This window comes from Branchiostoma belcheri, unplaced genomic scaffold, assembly GCF_001625305.1.
Source record: "Branchiostoma belcheri isolate BF01 breed outbred unplaced genomic scaffold, Haploidv18h27 scaffold20, whole genome shotgun sequence".
NCBI lineage: Eukaryota > Metazoa > Chordata > Leptocardii > Amphioxiformes > Branchiostomatidae > Branchiostoma > Branchiostoma belcheri.
In genome coordinates, this window is record NW_017803491.1 from 1,832,530 (window position 1) to 1,849,598 (window position 17,069).

Consider the following 17,069-nt stretch of genomic DNA (forward strand, 5'->3'; position numbering starts at 1 on the left):
GTCCTAAATGAAGCCTTAACCTCTGGAGGTCAGAGGTCATTTGTAAGACAGTCATCCATCTTAAGGCTTTCATTAGGACGTCATTACATTATATCTCATGATATCAATCATACGTGATTTAGGAGATTATGCGTACATTCACGTACGAAAATAAGCTGTTCAATGTAAGATTGATGACTCGTAGGCTGCCCTATATGTTTAAGTACCTCTAAACCTGATGAGAAAACGACAACAAAGCACACAGAGATCGAGATGATCCAGGTGTTCCTTTGTTTGGAAAGTTGCCCACCTAGTTAAAGTTAATGACATAGTCCGTTCTCTATTTATCGAGACTAATTTCTAAAGGTTCCCATGGGAAGTAAAGGAAGACAACTGTGAAATTTTTCATGATTCCAAAAATGACATTTAGCTGCGCCTTTTTCAAAACAAAGCCTGCAAGCTATTTTGAAAACAACTCGTTACAGATGTAATCAACTACCTATTCACGAACGCTTAATACAAACAAGAACAACATTTATCAATATGTTCCAATCCCATTTCTAATTCTCAAGGGGGCTTAGCAATTGCAGTCGCAAGAATGGACATCTATCTTACCATATATGGATACAACACGAAATTGTTGTTTCAAACGACCTTCGCAGTTCGTCGTGGGAATGGGACCACCCTGTCACCACCCTGTCAACAATGTGAGGAATTCAGACGTCACATTCGCACGTGAGGTTGGGCCGTGACGTAACGGTGACGTAGTCACCTGCAAGGCCACTCCTACAGGCGGCGCTTTTGAAGCTCTTTGTGAAGGAGGGATGGTCGCTGGCCAACACCTGGTCACAGAATGTATCATGAGTCATCTCTAGTCATCATAACGACATGAACTACCCTCTTTTGTCTAAGCTTCCGCCGTTTACGATGCGACTAGATAGTTAAGGTCAATGAAGATGATTCAGAAATCATATAATACGACATTCGTTGGTGATTTTAACTGTCGCAATACATACTAGTAGTTAGTCAGTTCTTTAGACACAGGTCGACCCTCCATTTTTCTTTCTAGCCTAAGGGCTAAGGGAAGACGAGAAAAATACTATATTACATCTTGATATCCTATGGATGCCTACTCAACTTTTCGGCTTGCTAGACACCGTATTTTTTCATTGTACTCGCTAAGCACACCTTTCCATAGTCCACTCCTACTCAAAGCCTTTCAAACACTTGACAAGCCACAGGCATGACTTTAATAACCAGCATATCAGTTTGACCCTCCAGCGTATTTCCACCCAGTGAGTACACATAAAACCTCGCTGATCTGCTGCATGCTACACAAATGCGGGGTCCCCGGGACCCACTTAGCTCGTAATTGCACGTCTTAGTCACGCGGTGTGAACAAGGGTGTAATCTTCATTCTTTCCACCAAGCCAGGTGCAGCCCGTCTTTTAGGCTTTCGCCGAAGCGAGACACGCAAATTGATAATTTAGGGTTATTTTCTCGAAACCTCTCAACCAAGTCTCTGCTGTGTTTATTTGGCAAGCGCTTGGAGAATGCAAGCAAGCTGGGACTCGGTACACTCAGTTAACCCAAAGGTTGCAGCGAAATGACACAGTATCTAATGGCTTCGGCGAAGTCGACGCCCCTTGGGCGGTGTTTTCCCGCCTTTTTCTTTGTGTAAAATGTCAGACGACGCGGCCCTCCCCTTTGTTTGCGTGAGAATCTCGCGCCTTCTGTAACTTGTGGGACGATTTATGCCTGTTGAGATTGTGTCAGTCGTATACACAAAAGTTAATACACTGAAGAAGCACTCTACAAGGTCGTCTACTCGTAATATCATATCTTATTGGTCTGTTCTGCACAACTGACGCACACTGCAGCTGCCCATCTGACGTATCACTGACGATAACGCCTAATCGTGTGAAAAATAGGAATAGCAAAGTAATTACCCTGCTAAACCGCACGGATATAATTCGCTGTGAGCCAGGTGGGAACTCATTGGTATAGTTTCCCCCCTCGCCGTTCCTCTAGCCAACTTAACAAAAGTTATAGCTCTAAGCTTTATATGGACATATGGTGATGGGTATTTTTGCTGTAAAGCTCAAGCATCCAACCTGGCTTTGATTGACACTAATTACCATGGCAACGTCAGAATTATCCAGAAAACAGGTGGCCAAACATGCAGAAGGGAGATATGACACAATCTCACATGACACATTGCCCTTATGTTTGGATCAAGTCATAAATATTTCATCACTTGAAAAAATGATGTTTACAACCTCTACAATGGACAAAAGGACGTTGTGACATAAAACATGTATACAGGCCTTATTAGGACAGTTGTAAAAGTGGACTTTTGTGTCAAACCACCTTGTGGGAATTGCAGATGTAGGTCAGTTATTGTAATATTTATGATGTTATGTATTGCGTGTCATGTTTGTATATAATAGTGGCACTGTTTTTAGGGTTAGTCAAACTCCTTCGTCTTCCCACAAAACAAATTACTCATCACGAAAAAAATTATTTTCTCTAAATGTTCTTACTAATCAAACAGAGCTGTCACACCATCCTTACTTTATTTCTATAATCTCAACCAATATATGCTACATCATCAAGAGGCGAAAAGAAGCTGAACCTATACTTTAATTCTAGAACTCACGTTGTGAATCAGTATTAGAAGTCCTGTCAATTTTAATGTATGTACACTACTTTTATTTTGTATTTGTATTCACACACTTAGTCGAATAGGGCATGAATGTACAATAAAGACTATACTATAATCATTGTGGTAATATATTTAGCGTTGATAAAATTGACCTCTTAAATCAGTCTAAATCGAAATCAATAAAGACAAAACTATATATTGTTGGTGTAGTAAGAAAGCCATCAATGCTTATATCCTCATTATCCTTATTAACCATTCACCATCATCATCATCTGATCGTGATACTAGTGGGATGACAAGAGATTTTGGACTGACTGACAACGGTGCTGCATGCATTGTACAAGTAGTTGTCAAGAATCCAAGCCTGCATTATTGGGCAAACTGCAAATGGTTCAGAACCATTTATATAAGCCATGAATACGATCCAGACAAGGTTTGGTCACTTCCTCCCAAGGCCAAAGAATTGAAATGCCTTCATAGCATCTTTGGTTATCCTATTTTGGTCATCATATTCATAGTTTATATTCATATTATGTACATACAGACGGTTGAGTGTACACAGAGTTGCGTAGTAAAAACATAACCTCTTAATGGAGATAATATAATAGATCGTTGCAGACATAACAGATAAACGACTCCTGTTTATCACCAAGCTTGTTATCGAACAAAGACGGTGGTTCATTAAGTGTTTTGTTCCACTTGGCGGTGTCTTTGTCCACTGAAGGATGTTGCTTCGGGGAACTCCGAGACTTGGCGCCAGTGACAAGATCGCGAGACACGATTTACAGAATGTATAAAACTTTGCAGATAGCTGAGCATATTGTGAGAAAAGACCCCGAGAATACCAGCCAGAATGTGATAAAGAGCAGAACAAAGGGACCAGTATCAGAAACAAAAGGATTCGTATCAGAAACAAAGACCCGTATCAGAATCGAAAAGACGCGTATCAGAAACAGACACGTATCAGAACAAAACAACCCGTATCAGAAACAAAAAGACCCGTATCAGAAACAAAAACGCACTTCTAAGGCTGTGTATATAATCCAAGATGTCATGAAAAGTAATCTATCATTCAGCATGTCCTAGTCACAGTAATACGTCTATAGTAAACTTCACCCATGACAAACTGACATTTTATAAAAGTCATCTTCGCGGTACGAATACAAACGACTGTTTCTTCCCGAGGACATACGTTTCATCACCATACCAATCAACCGTACATAGGGAAGACCTGACCTTTTGCACCACGTGACCTTGTAAGTGATGAAAGACGTTTTTGTTACTTGGTGACAGTTGTGACGTCACGAGGACGGGTCTGCTGGCCTGTATCCAAGTTCACACGTGAGGTGAGTGTACGTTAAGAGGTCGCAGCATGAAGGCGATGCCCAGCGGCATTGTCCAATAGATAGTTCACACTGGACATCCACATAAAACTGTAGGCCAAAGCGGACTTGGTCACGTTCACAAAGCGACGACCTGACCAGCGTTTGCAACATCTCAGAGGCAGTGCTGTGCAAAAGGTAAAGCTATAATTAGATTAGAAGTATATCCAGTACTTGAGCTGAAGATTGACAGCCTTAATAGTTAAACTGTAAATAGTGTAATCTTTATCCACTACTGTGAACTTACAAGACCCGCAGTGTAGTGGATATATAGTAGGCGTGTACCTACATTTGACAGTTTAGCTCGATGGTAAACGAACTGTAAATGCCAAATGAAAAAAAATCTGTTGGATAGTTAGACTGGTTTGACACTTCAGCATTTTCTCCATTATTGATGATATTGTTAACACGAAATATTATTGCTATCTTTGTGTTTGCTTCATTAGAAATCTCATTACATTAGAATTTGGCTAACTGTGGGGTATTGACAATTGTCATAGGCATTCAGCCGAATGACTTTGCCAGATAAACAGATAATGTGTTTGAAAATAAAAGTTTTTGTTGTCGTAATAACCCAACGTTAACACTCACCCCCCGCAGAGATGTATTCACCGTCACGGTGAAAGTGTCTTGTTTTTGTTGTTGTTTGGCACACCTGCATGTAAACATCGCTAGCCAGGTAGCGGCACGCATGGGGCCGCCTGAGATTCCGTGTTCCATCACTAGTACCCTGCGGGCGGACACTTACCGAACCAGAGGTCAAACTGGCTTACTGTGGGCGAGCCCTTGCCAAGCCCATATCTGGTCACGTATCCATTTTCACAGACCTTCACGCCTACAAGAGGCAAGCTTACCATGTCCTGACATGTAGCTGAAGATATTAGGAAGGTAAGTGTCTCATATACGTGTGTGTATAGCCCAACCGTAGGTATACGTTAGGTTAAATCTGAGTCTCTTTCATCTGTGTCAACCATGCGCTAAGAGGTTCATACAGGCAATGAAAGGCACAGTACGAAAGATCCGGAGGACACACGCCCCTCTAGTGTATAGATTCTAGAAGTCACGCTCAATAGAAGTTACACTCTAACGTCCACGGACCATGTCCACATTGAAATGCATCCGTGGCGGGGAAAGTTTACCGGGTGGGAGGTCGACCGAATGTCGAGGTCATTCGAGTAAAGGTGGGGTGGGGGGTACTGACATAAACATATAAACGTTTACAGGACTCTGACAGGGCAACCATTGAATAACGAGGTAATGATGGTTGTGAGTGGGTAAATTCTGAACGCTGTTATTGGTATCAAGGTTCAGACTTCCTTGGCCACACGTTATGAGGAATGTGTACGATAGAGTATCGGGGCATGTCACCATTGTCCCCTCATTGATAGATTCATCATCATAAAAACAAACAGTGAATATCGAAATCGGCGGGAATACCAATTGGTATACAATAGGTATATGTGACTGATATATGAACGTTATTACTCGCATATGCAAAAAAAACATGTAAACATGTAAAGCATTTTCACCCTCGATCCGTGTCGATACAGCTGAAGGCAACATTGTCCAAAGACTTGTTTATACATCAAATAGATAACAATCACTCAAACAATGTGAGCTACACGAGTGTATATAATACATGATCATAAATATATCATAAATAAGGATGAAATATGATATATGTTGTCATTCCCTTGTACTTGAGGTACGTCGATGGGAAGAACTCTCCGACCCCTACTGTACTCAATTTTTGGTACAACCCAAGACGTTCGTGTGAAACTGTTATATCACTGATAAGATCTCTATACTTAAATGCTTTTGGTAACAGTTAATACACATAATTGAAATCCTTGGATGTTCTGTAAGATACACTAAGTGTCCGCCACACTGACCTTTAGCATAAGGAAATGATACGCTAATAACTTAAGCATTTGAATAATTTGAATAAAATAACGTGGTGCCAGTCTCCCAGGTTTACCCCCTGTTATATTATGCCAAAAAGCAGTTACTCATTTTGGAAATCATATCCAGTTGCTTGAGTAACTGCTTTTTGGCATATCGTATTACCTGGATGTCTAACCTTCATCGACGTACCTGTTATATTATACAAAGGACTAGAGTGCAAATCAGAAGCTATCCTTTTTTTATCAAAAATCTGAATGACATGTATATAATACTCTTTTTATTCACTATGCATTAATCATCAATGTATACATTATGATTGGTTTTCAAGCTGCTTACATGTACAAGCTATTCTTTAATCATCCATCGTACATATGCATAAATTTTGTCCTATCAAGGACATGGCTTGCAGCTCAATGGCACTCTCAATATGTCCGCAGCTGTGTCAAGGACCTCAAAGAAGATAGCTGTTTCTACTAACTCTAAGATACGGGGTATTTGTATAGGGGAGAAAAAGGGCAAAGTTACTTGGCTCGAAATCTCAGTAACGCCATGAAGAATTATGGTTCTACGCTTGACTGAATATCAGATAAAGAGACCAATTAGTATCCAGTCAGCATAGACTGTAACATGAAGATGTCAGAGGTTAACATGAAAAGACTAGAATCTACCTAGACTTTAAAGTTTAAAAGATTCAGATTTCAGGCCATTATTGTTGTAGTATGTTCATACGTGTATAGAATATAATGTTTACTTTCTTTACGACTGATCAGTGATGCACGCCGGTAAAGTGTGTAGCAGGACTTTTTCATTGGCGATAAATACTGTCACGGACAGTAGGTCGTGTTCTAGGACCTTGTAGGGTCGTGTCTTTCTTAGGTTTCTTCTTATGATGGAGAAGTCAGCTCGCGCGTTTTAACACAATACAGACGAACAACTCATATCTATATATGCACAGTAGATGGGTCGTATCTTTTGCCGAAGGGCAGTGATACCAACTGTAGATACAGATGGTATGCAATTGGTAAGGGGCACTTAACGCATGATGAAAGATGAAAGGAGTAATTAGAAATCCTAGGGTTTCTAAGAAGGGACGATTACTAATCAGTACCTGGAACTTGGAAAGTAATTCGAAAGTACAAGAGACAGAGAGAGAGAGAGAGAGAGAGAGAGAGACAGAGAGAGAGGGAAAGAGAAAGAGAGAGAAACAGAAAGAAAGAGAAAGAGAGAGAAAGAGAGAGAGAATTTGTCTCTTATTATCTCCTACAGATTATTATCTCCTAAAGATTGTGTAATACAAACATTATAGCACGTCTGTTATATAACCTTCTTTAGGAGAAGTCAACCTCTGACATTCAGCAGGCCTCACGTTAAACTATGTCGGGTTATTTACAGTAAACGAGTCCAGCAGTGACAAAGCCCTCAGCAAAGGACGAATACCGATCTATAGAAGGCTACAGTTTGAAAACAACGTGTAGGACACAAAGGGCTGACGTGCGTAACAGATCTGTACATTACTTTCCGTGAGTCGTCCCCATTTATCATGGATTCTGTCTTAACAATTTACATCTTAGACATGACATACATATAAATAGCTTTGGCGTACTTACCCTAAAACGTGTAACCAAGCAGATAATGAATAATGTAGATAAGATAGATAAATATATTTGCATTGATGGATATGACATGGACTTACGAGGGTAAGTGTTTTGGTTTTATTGCAGACTCCTCATTATTTTCTATTTACCCTTTCCATTAACTCTATTGTTCTGCGAAATTGAACCTGAAATTAGAGCCACATAATGTCTGCCTAATAGTAATGGTAAATGGGACTTCCTAGGTCGTAATATAGTAAACTGTGATTATTTAGCTGAATTGTGACGCTAATACACCGATATATAGTAACCTATCATATCCATTAGGTTGACGTTTCGGAATGGAAATATTAGATCTTTTAATCATCTCCTAAATCAAGGACGTTGGTATTATCCCAGGGTATAACACCTTATGATTTCAACAGCAGGAATGCTATACAGCACGGCTCCGCGTGGTTTAGCATGAGGGTACAGTTAAGGACACTGTCAGGTTTAACAGTATGCGACTTAAGGTCAGAAAATGGTGACCCGCCCCTCTTACAAAGGGCCGAGATATCCATCATTACTTCTTTGGTGACGACAATTCACAAAAGCCTGTACAAAACCTGAGAGCAATAGAGAAATCTACCACTGCCATCAGGCCTCAGGTAATCACAAAATTACTACCTGAACCATCCAATTTGGGACCTTTAGCTGCCCTACATCCCAGAGTCTCTGTTCTGTTTTTCTATGTAGTCTGACATCATCGACCGCCAACAAGGCTGAATTGTGAATGTGTCGGAAGCCCCACATGTGTTTTCTCATGCTAAGAGACCCTCGCCTCATGCCGCTTTTCCTTTCAGTTGTGCTGCAGTGGACCGTTGGCCAACTGTGGAGCGATAGGGTGCCGGGGACGACATCATGCAGTACTATGAACAGTACGAGAGTTCGCAGTCCAGCCGTTCCAGGCTAAGGTCCGAGGAGTCTTCATCCTACCAAAGACGGTCAAGGCGGACATATTCCTCGTTTAGGAGTAAGGGTACACCCCGAGCGGGGACGAAAAGCTACCGGGCGCAGTCTCAGTCTCCGCCGAGGGCTTATCACAATGGGTACGGCGGCTCTCCCACATACGGGGACGGGGCGAGGGAGCGAACCTACAGTTACACGAAATTCTTCGACAAGGCAAGCAGTTTTGCTGATAAAGGGTTTGGTGGGAATTTTGCGGGCACGGGGAGGGTGTTTGGAGAAGGACTGTCGGCAGGGTCTTCGGCTTATGAGAAAAGACGAAGTCGAAGCAAGAGTAGGTCCCGCACGAAAACAACCGCTGATGGAGAAATGATTGATGAAATCATCACAGGAGAAGACGGGGTGTTCGACGGGTCACCACAGCCAGAAGACGATATCGACGTTGACTTGGTAAAGCCAGCCTTTGCCCTGAGAGGTTTAAACAACAAGCTTGCCGCACATATGGACAGGATGAAAATCCTGGAAGAGGAAAACAGTTTCTTGAGAAAACAGATCGACGTCTTGACACATTCAGACTCTGCACTTGGAGAGGCCAGAAGGCAGATGGAGAAATTGATTGCAGAGAAGAAGAAACTGGAAGACCAACTTGCAGCTCAGAAGAACGATATTGAGAAGAATAAAGAAAACGTGGCCATACACATTGACAAGCTTCGAGCCGTACAGCAACAAAACAGAGAGCTGGCCGCCAAGACAAAGAACTTCGCAAAGGCCATTGAGCTGGAGAGAGAGGAATCTGGAAGTAAAATAGCAAAGCTCGAGGACGAAATAAAAGCGCTGAAAAGGATGAAATACGAATGGTCCATTGAGGAAGACACACTTACGAAGGAAAACAAAGAATCCACTTCAAAGATTGCACAACTGGAAGAAGAGATCGGTAGGTTAAAAAGTGATTTGGACGAGCGAAATGTACAAATCAACCAACTGTTGACGGACAACCAAAATATGAAAATAGAGCAAGAGAACAGCAAAGCAGAGCGAGACAAATTTATGAGTGAGCAAGAACAGTTAAAGGACGAACAGCAGAAGTTGAAGACGGAGATGGAAGAAAGCGAGTTAGAGAAAGCGAAAGAGGAAGACGCTCAGAGTAAGATAAAGACGATGGAAGAAGAGTACATGAAGCTGAAGATGGCCATTGACCAAGTCGAGAAGACGGTGGCACCTCGGCTGAGGCACGCGAAGGAGCAGTGCGACAGGGTGATGAAGGAAAAGGGAGAGCTGGAGAAGGAGCTCAGCGAAGTAGAGAAGAAGAGTCGTGAGAACATACAGAGGTAAGACATATTCTTGTCTTTCAGATATACAGCTCTTCTATGATCTAAGTGCTATGAAATTTAAGAAGGTACTTACTTACTCTCAGTATGTCTGTTGATTCTTTGCCTTATGACATGTTGAGTGTCTGTTATTATTTCAACGTTTCATGCAATCACACAGTGTTTCACTAGTAATATTTAGTGAATATCAAAATGTTTATGTCATAGATTTATTGCAATAGCGGTTAATACTTTGGCGCATATAGACTGGGCCTGTGACGATATGCAGATACTACCTTTAGGGGCAAAAGGTCAAGGCAAGTTGTAGCCCTAAGTCTGAAGCTATCCCATGTGATAGCTTTGGGAGCAACAGCGAACAATGATATTACACCACCGTCCTGTACCTGTCAACAATAGCGACACCTTATGGACAGTGCTGTATGTCTTCTTGGGTCACCGTGTGCGCTTGGCATGCCGGGAACCTAAGAGGTCAAAAAATGGCTGATAAATTGGATGAGCGTGTCAGGCCGTGTAAAACGTAAACAAAGCCTCGCGCAGGGGGTGCGTTTCTGGAATAGTTGGCTTTGTTATTGCGGGCAGCATTCTTGCCTTCTTGCCACCGCATCTCTACGCACGGCGGCTCAATCTGTTCTTCTGAAGACAGGCATTTCAGAGATTCTCCATAGAGTAATCGGATATGCTTTGGCGTGCAAACAAGCCGCAAAGTCGTAATATGTCTTAGTAATGTATACAGCGCACACTTTGATCCAATATTAATATCTGATTAACGCTTTTATCAAGTTGGTTCCCGTGGTATTGTCCTTTGTGTAGGTTTCTAAGTTTATCCTTTGAACTATGTCTAGAGCTTCTTTAACATTATAAGGGTAACTTTTACATTCTCTGCATTATTAGCTTTTTCTGGAAGACCAGAGAGAGAGTGCTATTTTCTTGCTTGAATGCATCATGCAGCACCAGTCCCAGCTACATTGTTGTGGTGAAGGCACAGGAAGTGTAACCAGCTGTTTCTTTACTCCTTACATCATTAAGTTGATGTTTGTGGTCTACGAACATGGCACACACTATGGTTGTTTCAACCGCGCACGGAAGTGTATTCGTCTAAGTGACAGGTCTTTAACATCAGTTGTTGTGTAGGGCAAAAAGAATAACTGGTTTGATATCATACAGAATGGGTAAGTTATTTAATTAAATATCCTTCGTACTGTGACAGATGGTTTGCAGTTTTTTAAAAGCCTAGAAGCATGAATGCGTTCTAGAAGATAATTGTATATGCCTGTATGTAGTTGATAGACCATGTCCTCGGCCAAGAATAAGACTAGTACCGTATGAAGGCGATGAAGAGAACTCATCCATACCTCTTTGTAAGGGCGGTACCTAGAACATGCACTTGCCTCATACATTTTGTACCTCACGGTTGCTTCAGGTCTTTACATAAGTCTTTACAAGGGAGTTACGAATGGTCATTGTACAGAAAATACAGATTCAATCACCGTATGTAAGTATTGCACTCCTAGGTGGACTGATTCAGATTCTTTCTCGATGGGAATCTTAGCTTCTCGTCAAATACAACGAGGGTGGCATTTGTAGTCAAGTACTTTGTTTTCTTTTTCGTCTTTTACATGTCCGTAACGTTTCCATCTGCCATTATTTAAGCACAGTAGGTGTCCGCCAAGAAAACGATTAGATCAAACACTGGGTTTGGATTCCTACCAACGATTCTTTTCTTGTTATCTTGTACCAGCTGGATGGTTTGGAACACTGCGATTCTTTCACCATTGTAGTAATTTCCTACAGTGTGGGCCATAAAGTTATGAAAATATAGAAACAGTTACTGTATTCTGGAATGGTTTGGTACAGGGTACTAGATTTAGAAACTGTAGCATTTGTAACACGACTGACCCCAGGACGACTCCCCCCCTTCAAGTTTAATATACTATAAGTGTATAATACTATAATGCACTATATATACCGTCATATAGTGCTGATCCGACTGTGTTCAGCTAGACGTTTTGCTTGAATGCGAGGCCATAGAAAATGTGCTGCATCCACACTACACATCCACACAGAGGTGATAGCATCTGAGAGTCTTCTAAAAATCTCTATCACAATATACGATGCCCTTTTATGGAAAACACGGAACCTGTTCAACAAGTTACACTCCCAGTCTTTGTACCGAAGGAATTTTCTAAGCCAAACTCTCTATAATAGGAGACAGCCATTTTGATGCGACGCCACAAGAGCTCAACTAAGAATCAACTGGGGCAGGCAAGTTGTGTTCTAACTGTGTTCAGCTGGACGTTTTGCTTGAATGCGAGTACCTAACTCTTGCCATAGGCTCTGTGGATCAGGCATCTAGTCAAATCATGGAGTGGTGGCACTCTAATGAGTTCCAGGTTACTAGGCCGGCGGCACCACCACCATATCCAGGTGTACCAGGTGTGTCACTTTCTCCCATGTCTGGACGACGCCTGTCTCTTGGGTCATCAACAGAGACCAAGTATAGTCAAAACACAAGACGTCTGTCTCAACCGGCAATGACACGTACACAGTCACTGCAGTCTCTTTGCGAAGCCACGGATGAAGAACAGGTGGGTGAGAGTAAACCGCAGGTCACGCATCACATAAGTCGCTTGAGGGAACGCTTACAACATGGTAGAGAGTTGTTTCGCGGTAATAGGGCTACCTCGTCTGAACCACGTACAGACGCTGAGGAAAATGGAAAGCGTGACGAAAATTCAGACGATAAGACGAGATCGTATTCCCAACCAACAACTATTAATGAGGCAAACATCCTACAAAATAGACCAGTGCAGCAAGCCCGGCCATTGGCTCCTCTTTCCAAAGCAGGCCACATACCAAAATACCAGCAGCAGGCCAACAACAAAGCTGCAGCAACGTGCAATTACAATAGAGAGAAGCCGGGAAACTCTTCTGCAGCCCACCATGCAGTTAGTTTTCGAGAACAGCTAAAACAAGGTCGAAAGCCGAAGAGCGCCCAGTCTGCTTCGTCTCCATCTCAATCATACGACCTTGGTCAGAATGTCAACCCAGAGACTACAAGTACATCATTACAAGAATCAGAGAAAGCCATGAAACACATGGAAGCAGCGATGCAACAAACCAAAGGCATTAAAAACCTTACCGACTCACGCAAGTTTACAGGTTATAACCTACAAAAGGAAACGAGCCATCAAGACACTCAGAAACTGCATGTTTCAATGCATGTAGCTGAGGCGATTGACCAGTCTCATACACGACGTGTTAAAAACATAAACGATTTAGAGCAGAAAGTTAAAGAAACGAGAACGTTCCTCGACGACTATGAAGACAAGCTGAAAATTAAAGGAAAAGAGCAGGTCAATATGACGGTTCACTCATCATCAGTAAAGCAGAAGCTCCTGGAAGTCGACACTTTGTTGACCACGGTGAAAGGTCAGCTAGGTTACACAGGTGTTTTGGAGTCACAGTTACGTGAGGCAAACAAACGTCTTGAAGAGACAAACGAGCAAGTCAAGAGATTAAACGAGGAGAAAAGAAATTCCCCTCTGCGCGGTAACCTGTCATTACAACAGCATAAAGATAATCTGTTGCAACCGGACAATAGTATAAAAGAAGAGGGCGTAATAACAACAAGCATGCTAGGCATGGCATCTTCGGACTTGGCCATTCGAGACAAACAAAACAAGGATATTGCCACGGAAGAAGTATGTAATTTACAACAAATGCAAAATGAATCATCTGCTGTAAAGTTGGAAAACGACGAGCTGAAACAAATAGTGCCAGAGCTCAAGAACATCCTCATCAAAGTACGCGCCGAGAACCTTCGCCTGAGGGGTCAATGCGAGAAACAGGCAAGAGATATAACGGCAGTGGGTACGGCCCATGAAGAGAGGGAACGGGCCTGGAAGGTCCTAGTAGAGGATCACAACCTTTTAAAGGAAAAGTATGACAAGATGAGTGCAGTTATGGAGAATATGGTCAAGGAGAAGGAACAAAACGAATCGAAGGTACAGCAATTGTGCAGCCAACTGGAGGAAATGGAAAGCAGGAATCTACATCTTCAACAGCAAACAAAGAACATTGAAACTGTCAAGTTAAATCTATCAACCACAAAAGAACTACAGACCGATGCAGATGAAATACTAGAGACACATGACCAGTACAGATCTAGAGGTCCAGATAATACACTGAGCCAGACATGCCTTGAAAGTAGTAAACATATAGAAAATAGCATAAAAGATGCAGGTGCAACAACAAGCATTTCACCAACATTGGACTCTGGCCAAGAATGTAACACGATTGCCCTTGACACCTGTAGAAATACTAATCAGCTGATGCAAAGTCAGGACGGGCAACTGCAAGCAATAGAATATGTTGACGCATTAGTTACGGCACCCAATGGCGACAAAGACAAAATGAAGCAGGAAAATGGAAGCCAGGTTGTCCTAGATAAGCTTCAAAGTCTACAAATGAAATACAGCAACTTGATCAAATCGTTTGAGGATTTCAAAGGTCAAAATGGGAAGGACTGAGAAGAGTAGCGACCTTGAAAAACAGGTGTTAGCTCACTGATCCTTGGTATGACACCTGTTCCAGTTGGCTGACATAGGCCACTAGGAAACATCTGCCAATGAAATTAAAAAAAAACACATTGTAATGGGAAGAATATTTACAAAGTATCTATATGACTTAGATCATCTGGTATTGAACATTGGCTTCTGTTAAGACGGCACAAAGAAGTTACTCACCAAGTTTGCTTTGTCTGTTCTATCCTTTGCAATGGGGTTGTACAGATTACTTTTTAGAGTTTACACTTAGAGCATTTGGTGCAGAACAATAATGTATGATACACGCTAGCTGTACGGGTAAATTTGAGTATTATACATGCCTCAATATTCAATATTTTGCTTACTTGTTAGACCATTGGGCTAATATGTGGTGGTATATAGCTCGTCTTTGGGGGGCTGTTTTAACATCTCATGCATCGTTAAGGGACATGCTATTAGTAATACTATTCAAATCATCAATATGTGTGAAGAGAAACACCAAACCTAAAGCGAGGATAGCCGTAGTGTGTAAGATGATTTATCACCATATTGTCATATTTATGGCTAGTATTTCACAATCAGAGCTGATAAGCATACAATATACTGCCTGTTGGTAACTTCACGGTTTATATGGATTAATAAATGATTTAATGCAGAACCGCTTGAGATCATCATTACAGTAATAGCCTTTCAACAAAGAGTACAGAGTAGTCCAGAAGAGATTGCCCTCAAAAGACTGCGTACTGTAATAAGAACGCTGAATGCAGTATTCCGTCATAATTAACAAATTGCGACCGGGATTAACCTACTTTCGGAAGAGATTAAAACTCTTGTAGGAACTTACATCACACACGTCACACAACAGAGCCTTGTTTGTTACAGCTAAAGATTTCACGCTCACTGATCGTACTAAACCTAATTGTTGCTTGTGCGACCAGTCTTTTTCTATTCATTGGACTCATGTAATTAAAGTAAATGCTCCTCGTTAAGAGGGATCAATGCTGGTCTCCTTCTTTGTTCAAAATCGACCTTCTTATGTTGATTAAGGTTAGACTCCAAGGCAACCGATATTTTACCCTCTTAAGAAGCCGCGGTGCTATAGGAAAGGCTAGAAAGCTAATAGCCTTGTACGTGATATGATTGATACGAAGGACGCAGACACACGGTTGCTCATAATAACAGCTTCAGATCACATGCATCACTTGTCAGTCACTGAATATGTATACTCTCATCAGTGCTTTAAATGGGCACTTGTAGTCACTTACATTGAGGCCTTTTAACTTTAACATTTTTGTTGCAACCGTTAAGTTAAACATATGATTACAATAAATGTCGCACGAACGTAGTTATCCTGTTCATGACTATATTTTGGTCCCTTGCTCATAATTTTATCTTGGGTCTCAGCATTTAATATAAGTTGCACAGTTTAGAACACGGACTGACTCTAGATCTCTACTTCTGCGCATGTAACTATGCACTTATTTGGGCTTAAATGTGAATTATGGTAAGATGTTTTAACCCGTTGTAGATCATATCAGATTTGGAGATTATTCAAGATCTATTTAGTCTTCCAGCACATAGGAGATTCGAAATCCTTTTCAAGTATAATGTTGATAATATACCTTCGGTGATTTACACAAGTATGGGTATGCAAGTATGATTTCATATTTTGTGTGAATATAGGAAGCCTTACAAGTTAACACTGGACATTGTGCTTTGTTTGGTTCCGCCATTATTATCATATCGTTGCTAGGTAACACGGTCAGGGTTTTAACTCCCGATGTACCTGTTACGTTCCATAACTCAATTTGCACAGGTTGATGCCCTTTTTAAAGGACATTGAACCCTAGCTCCCTGGCCACTTGTTGACTGTTGACAAATTTAGAGGACGCTAATGATCCTGCCACATTTATCGAAAAGGGTACGGGTGGGGGTACGACCCGGCGAATGCTGACCAATAGCGAAACAACTTACGAAATCGGCTTATACAATCAGACATTTATATATGTCAATTTGTGTGGCCTTCACTAGTCCACAGAATGTCGGAAGGCACTTTTAATCAATAAGATGACTGTTTCCGGCGATATATGAGCTGTATGATTTCATGCACTATTTCTCGGCTTAATACAAGAAACATAATTCCATCTTTTGTTTGAGAAAATGACTCCTTCCAAGAATCCACTGGATTTCTTGATGCAGACGTAAATTCACATTATGCAAAGTACAAAACCTGTTTTGCAAGAGAGAGTTCTTGCCTAAGGAGCTGTGGACGCGTTATACGACAGAGGCAAGCACCTGCACAAGACGCTACGCGCTGGCAAGCGTCAACAGTGGTCGGGGTGGCAAATGCATGCCACTTTCTCTCTGCCTGGATAGAAGGGCCGTTAGAGGAAACCCACTCAATTCTCGCGAAAAGGTCTGCACGGGACATATCCGCCAACTGGTGAAATCGTAGGGTAAGTTTTGCGAACATGCGTCATAGGGAGAAATGATGCCATGATTCGCAGTAAGCGAAAGAAATCCACCAACGTGGTGGACAAGAGAAGCGGGACGTCTGGTCCATCCTTGGCTGGTCCAACGGAGACAGGTCTTAACACGAAGGATGCAGATCCGATACAGGCGGCACGCTCTCCGGAAAGGCGACCGTATCCAGTGAGTAATGGTGACATCGATGGACACCATTTGGACATTAATGACCTCCAGGGTACTGGCCCGAGGGGTGGCCGCCG

At 41.9% G+C, this 17,069-nt stretch overlaps 1 protein-coding gene across 1 annotated transcript; it reads left to right on the plus strand.

Moving 5' to 3' along the window:
* The first annotated feature begins 653 nt into the window (after nucleotides 1-653).
* LOC109469076 (girdin-like) lies at nucleotides 654-14,402 on the plus strand. The gene is made up of 5 exons (XM_019767462.1): nucleotides 654-714; nucleotides 3,514-3,604; nucleotides 8,534-9,780; nucleotides 12,044-13,952; nucleotides 14,390-14,402. Exons 1-5 carry the CDS (start codon nucleotides 654-656, stop codon nucleotides 14,400-14,402), a joined length of 3,321 nt encoding a protein of 1,106 aa, XP_019623021.1.
* Nucleotides 14,403-17,069: the final 2,667 nt, after the last annotated feature.

What these genes read in the sequence shown, in the direction of transcription:
- LOC109469076 (XM_019767462.1), top strand. Translation starts at nt 654, where the DNA reads ATGGGACCACCCTGTCACCACCCTGTCAACAATGTGAGGAATTCAGAC. An exon ending in TTCAGACGTCACATTCGCAC is followed by an intron (nt 715 to 3,513) that starts GTGAGGTTGGGC and finishes GATAAAGAGCAG; the next exon opens with AACAAAGGGACCAGTATCAG. An exon ending in CGCGTATCAGAAACAGACAC is followed by an intron (nt 3,605 to 8,533) that starts GTATCAGAACAA and finishes TTCCTCGTTTAG; the next exon opens with GAGTAAGGGTACACCCCGAG.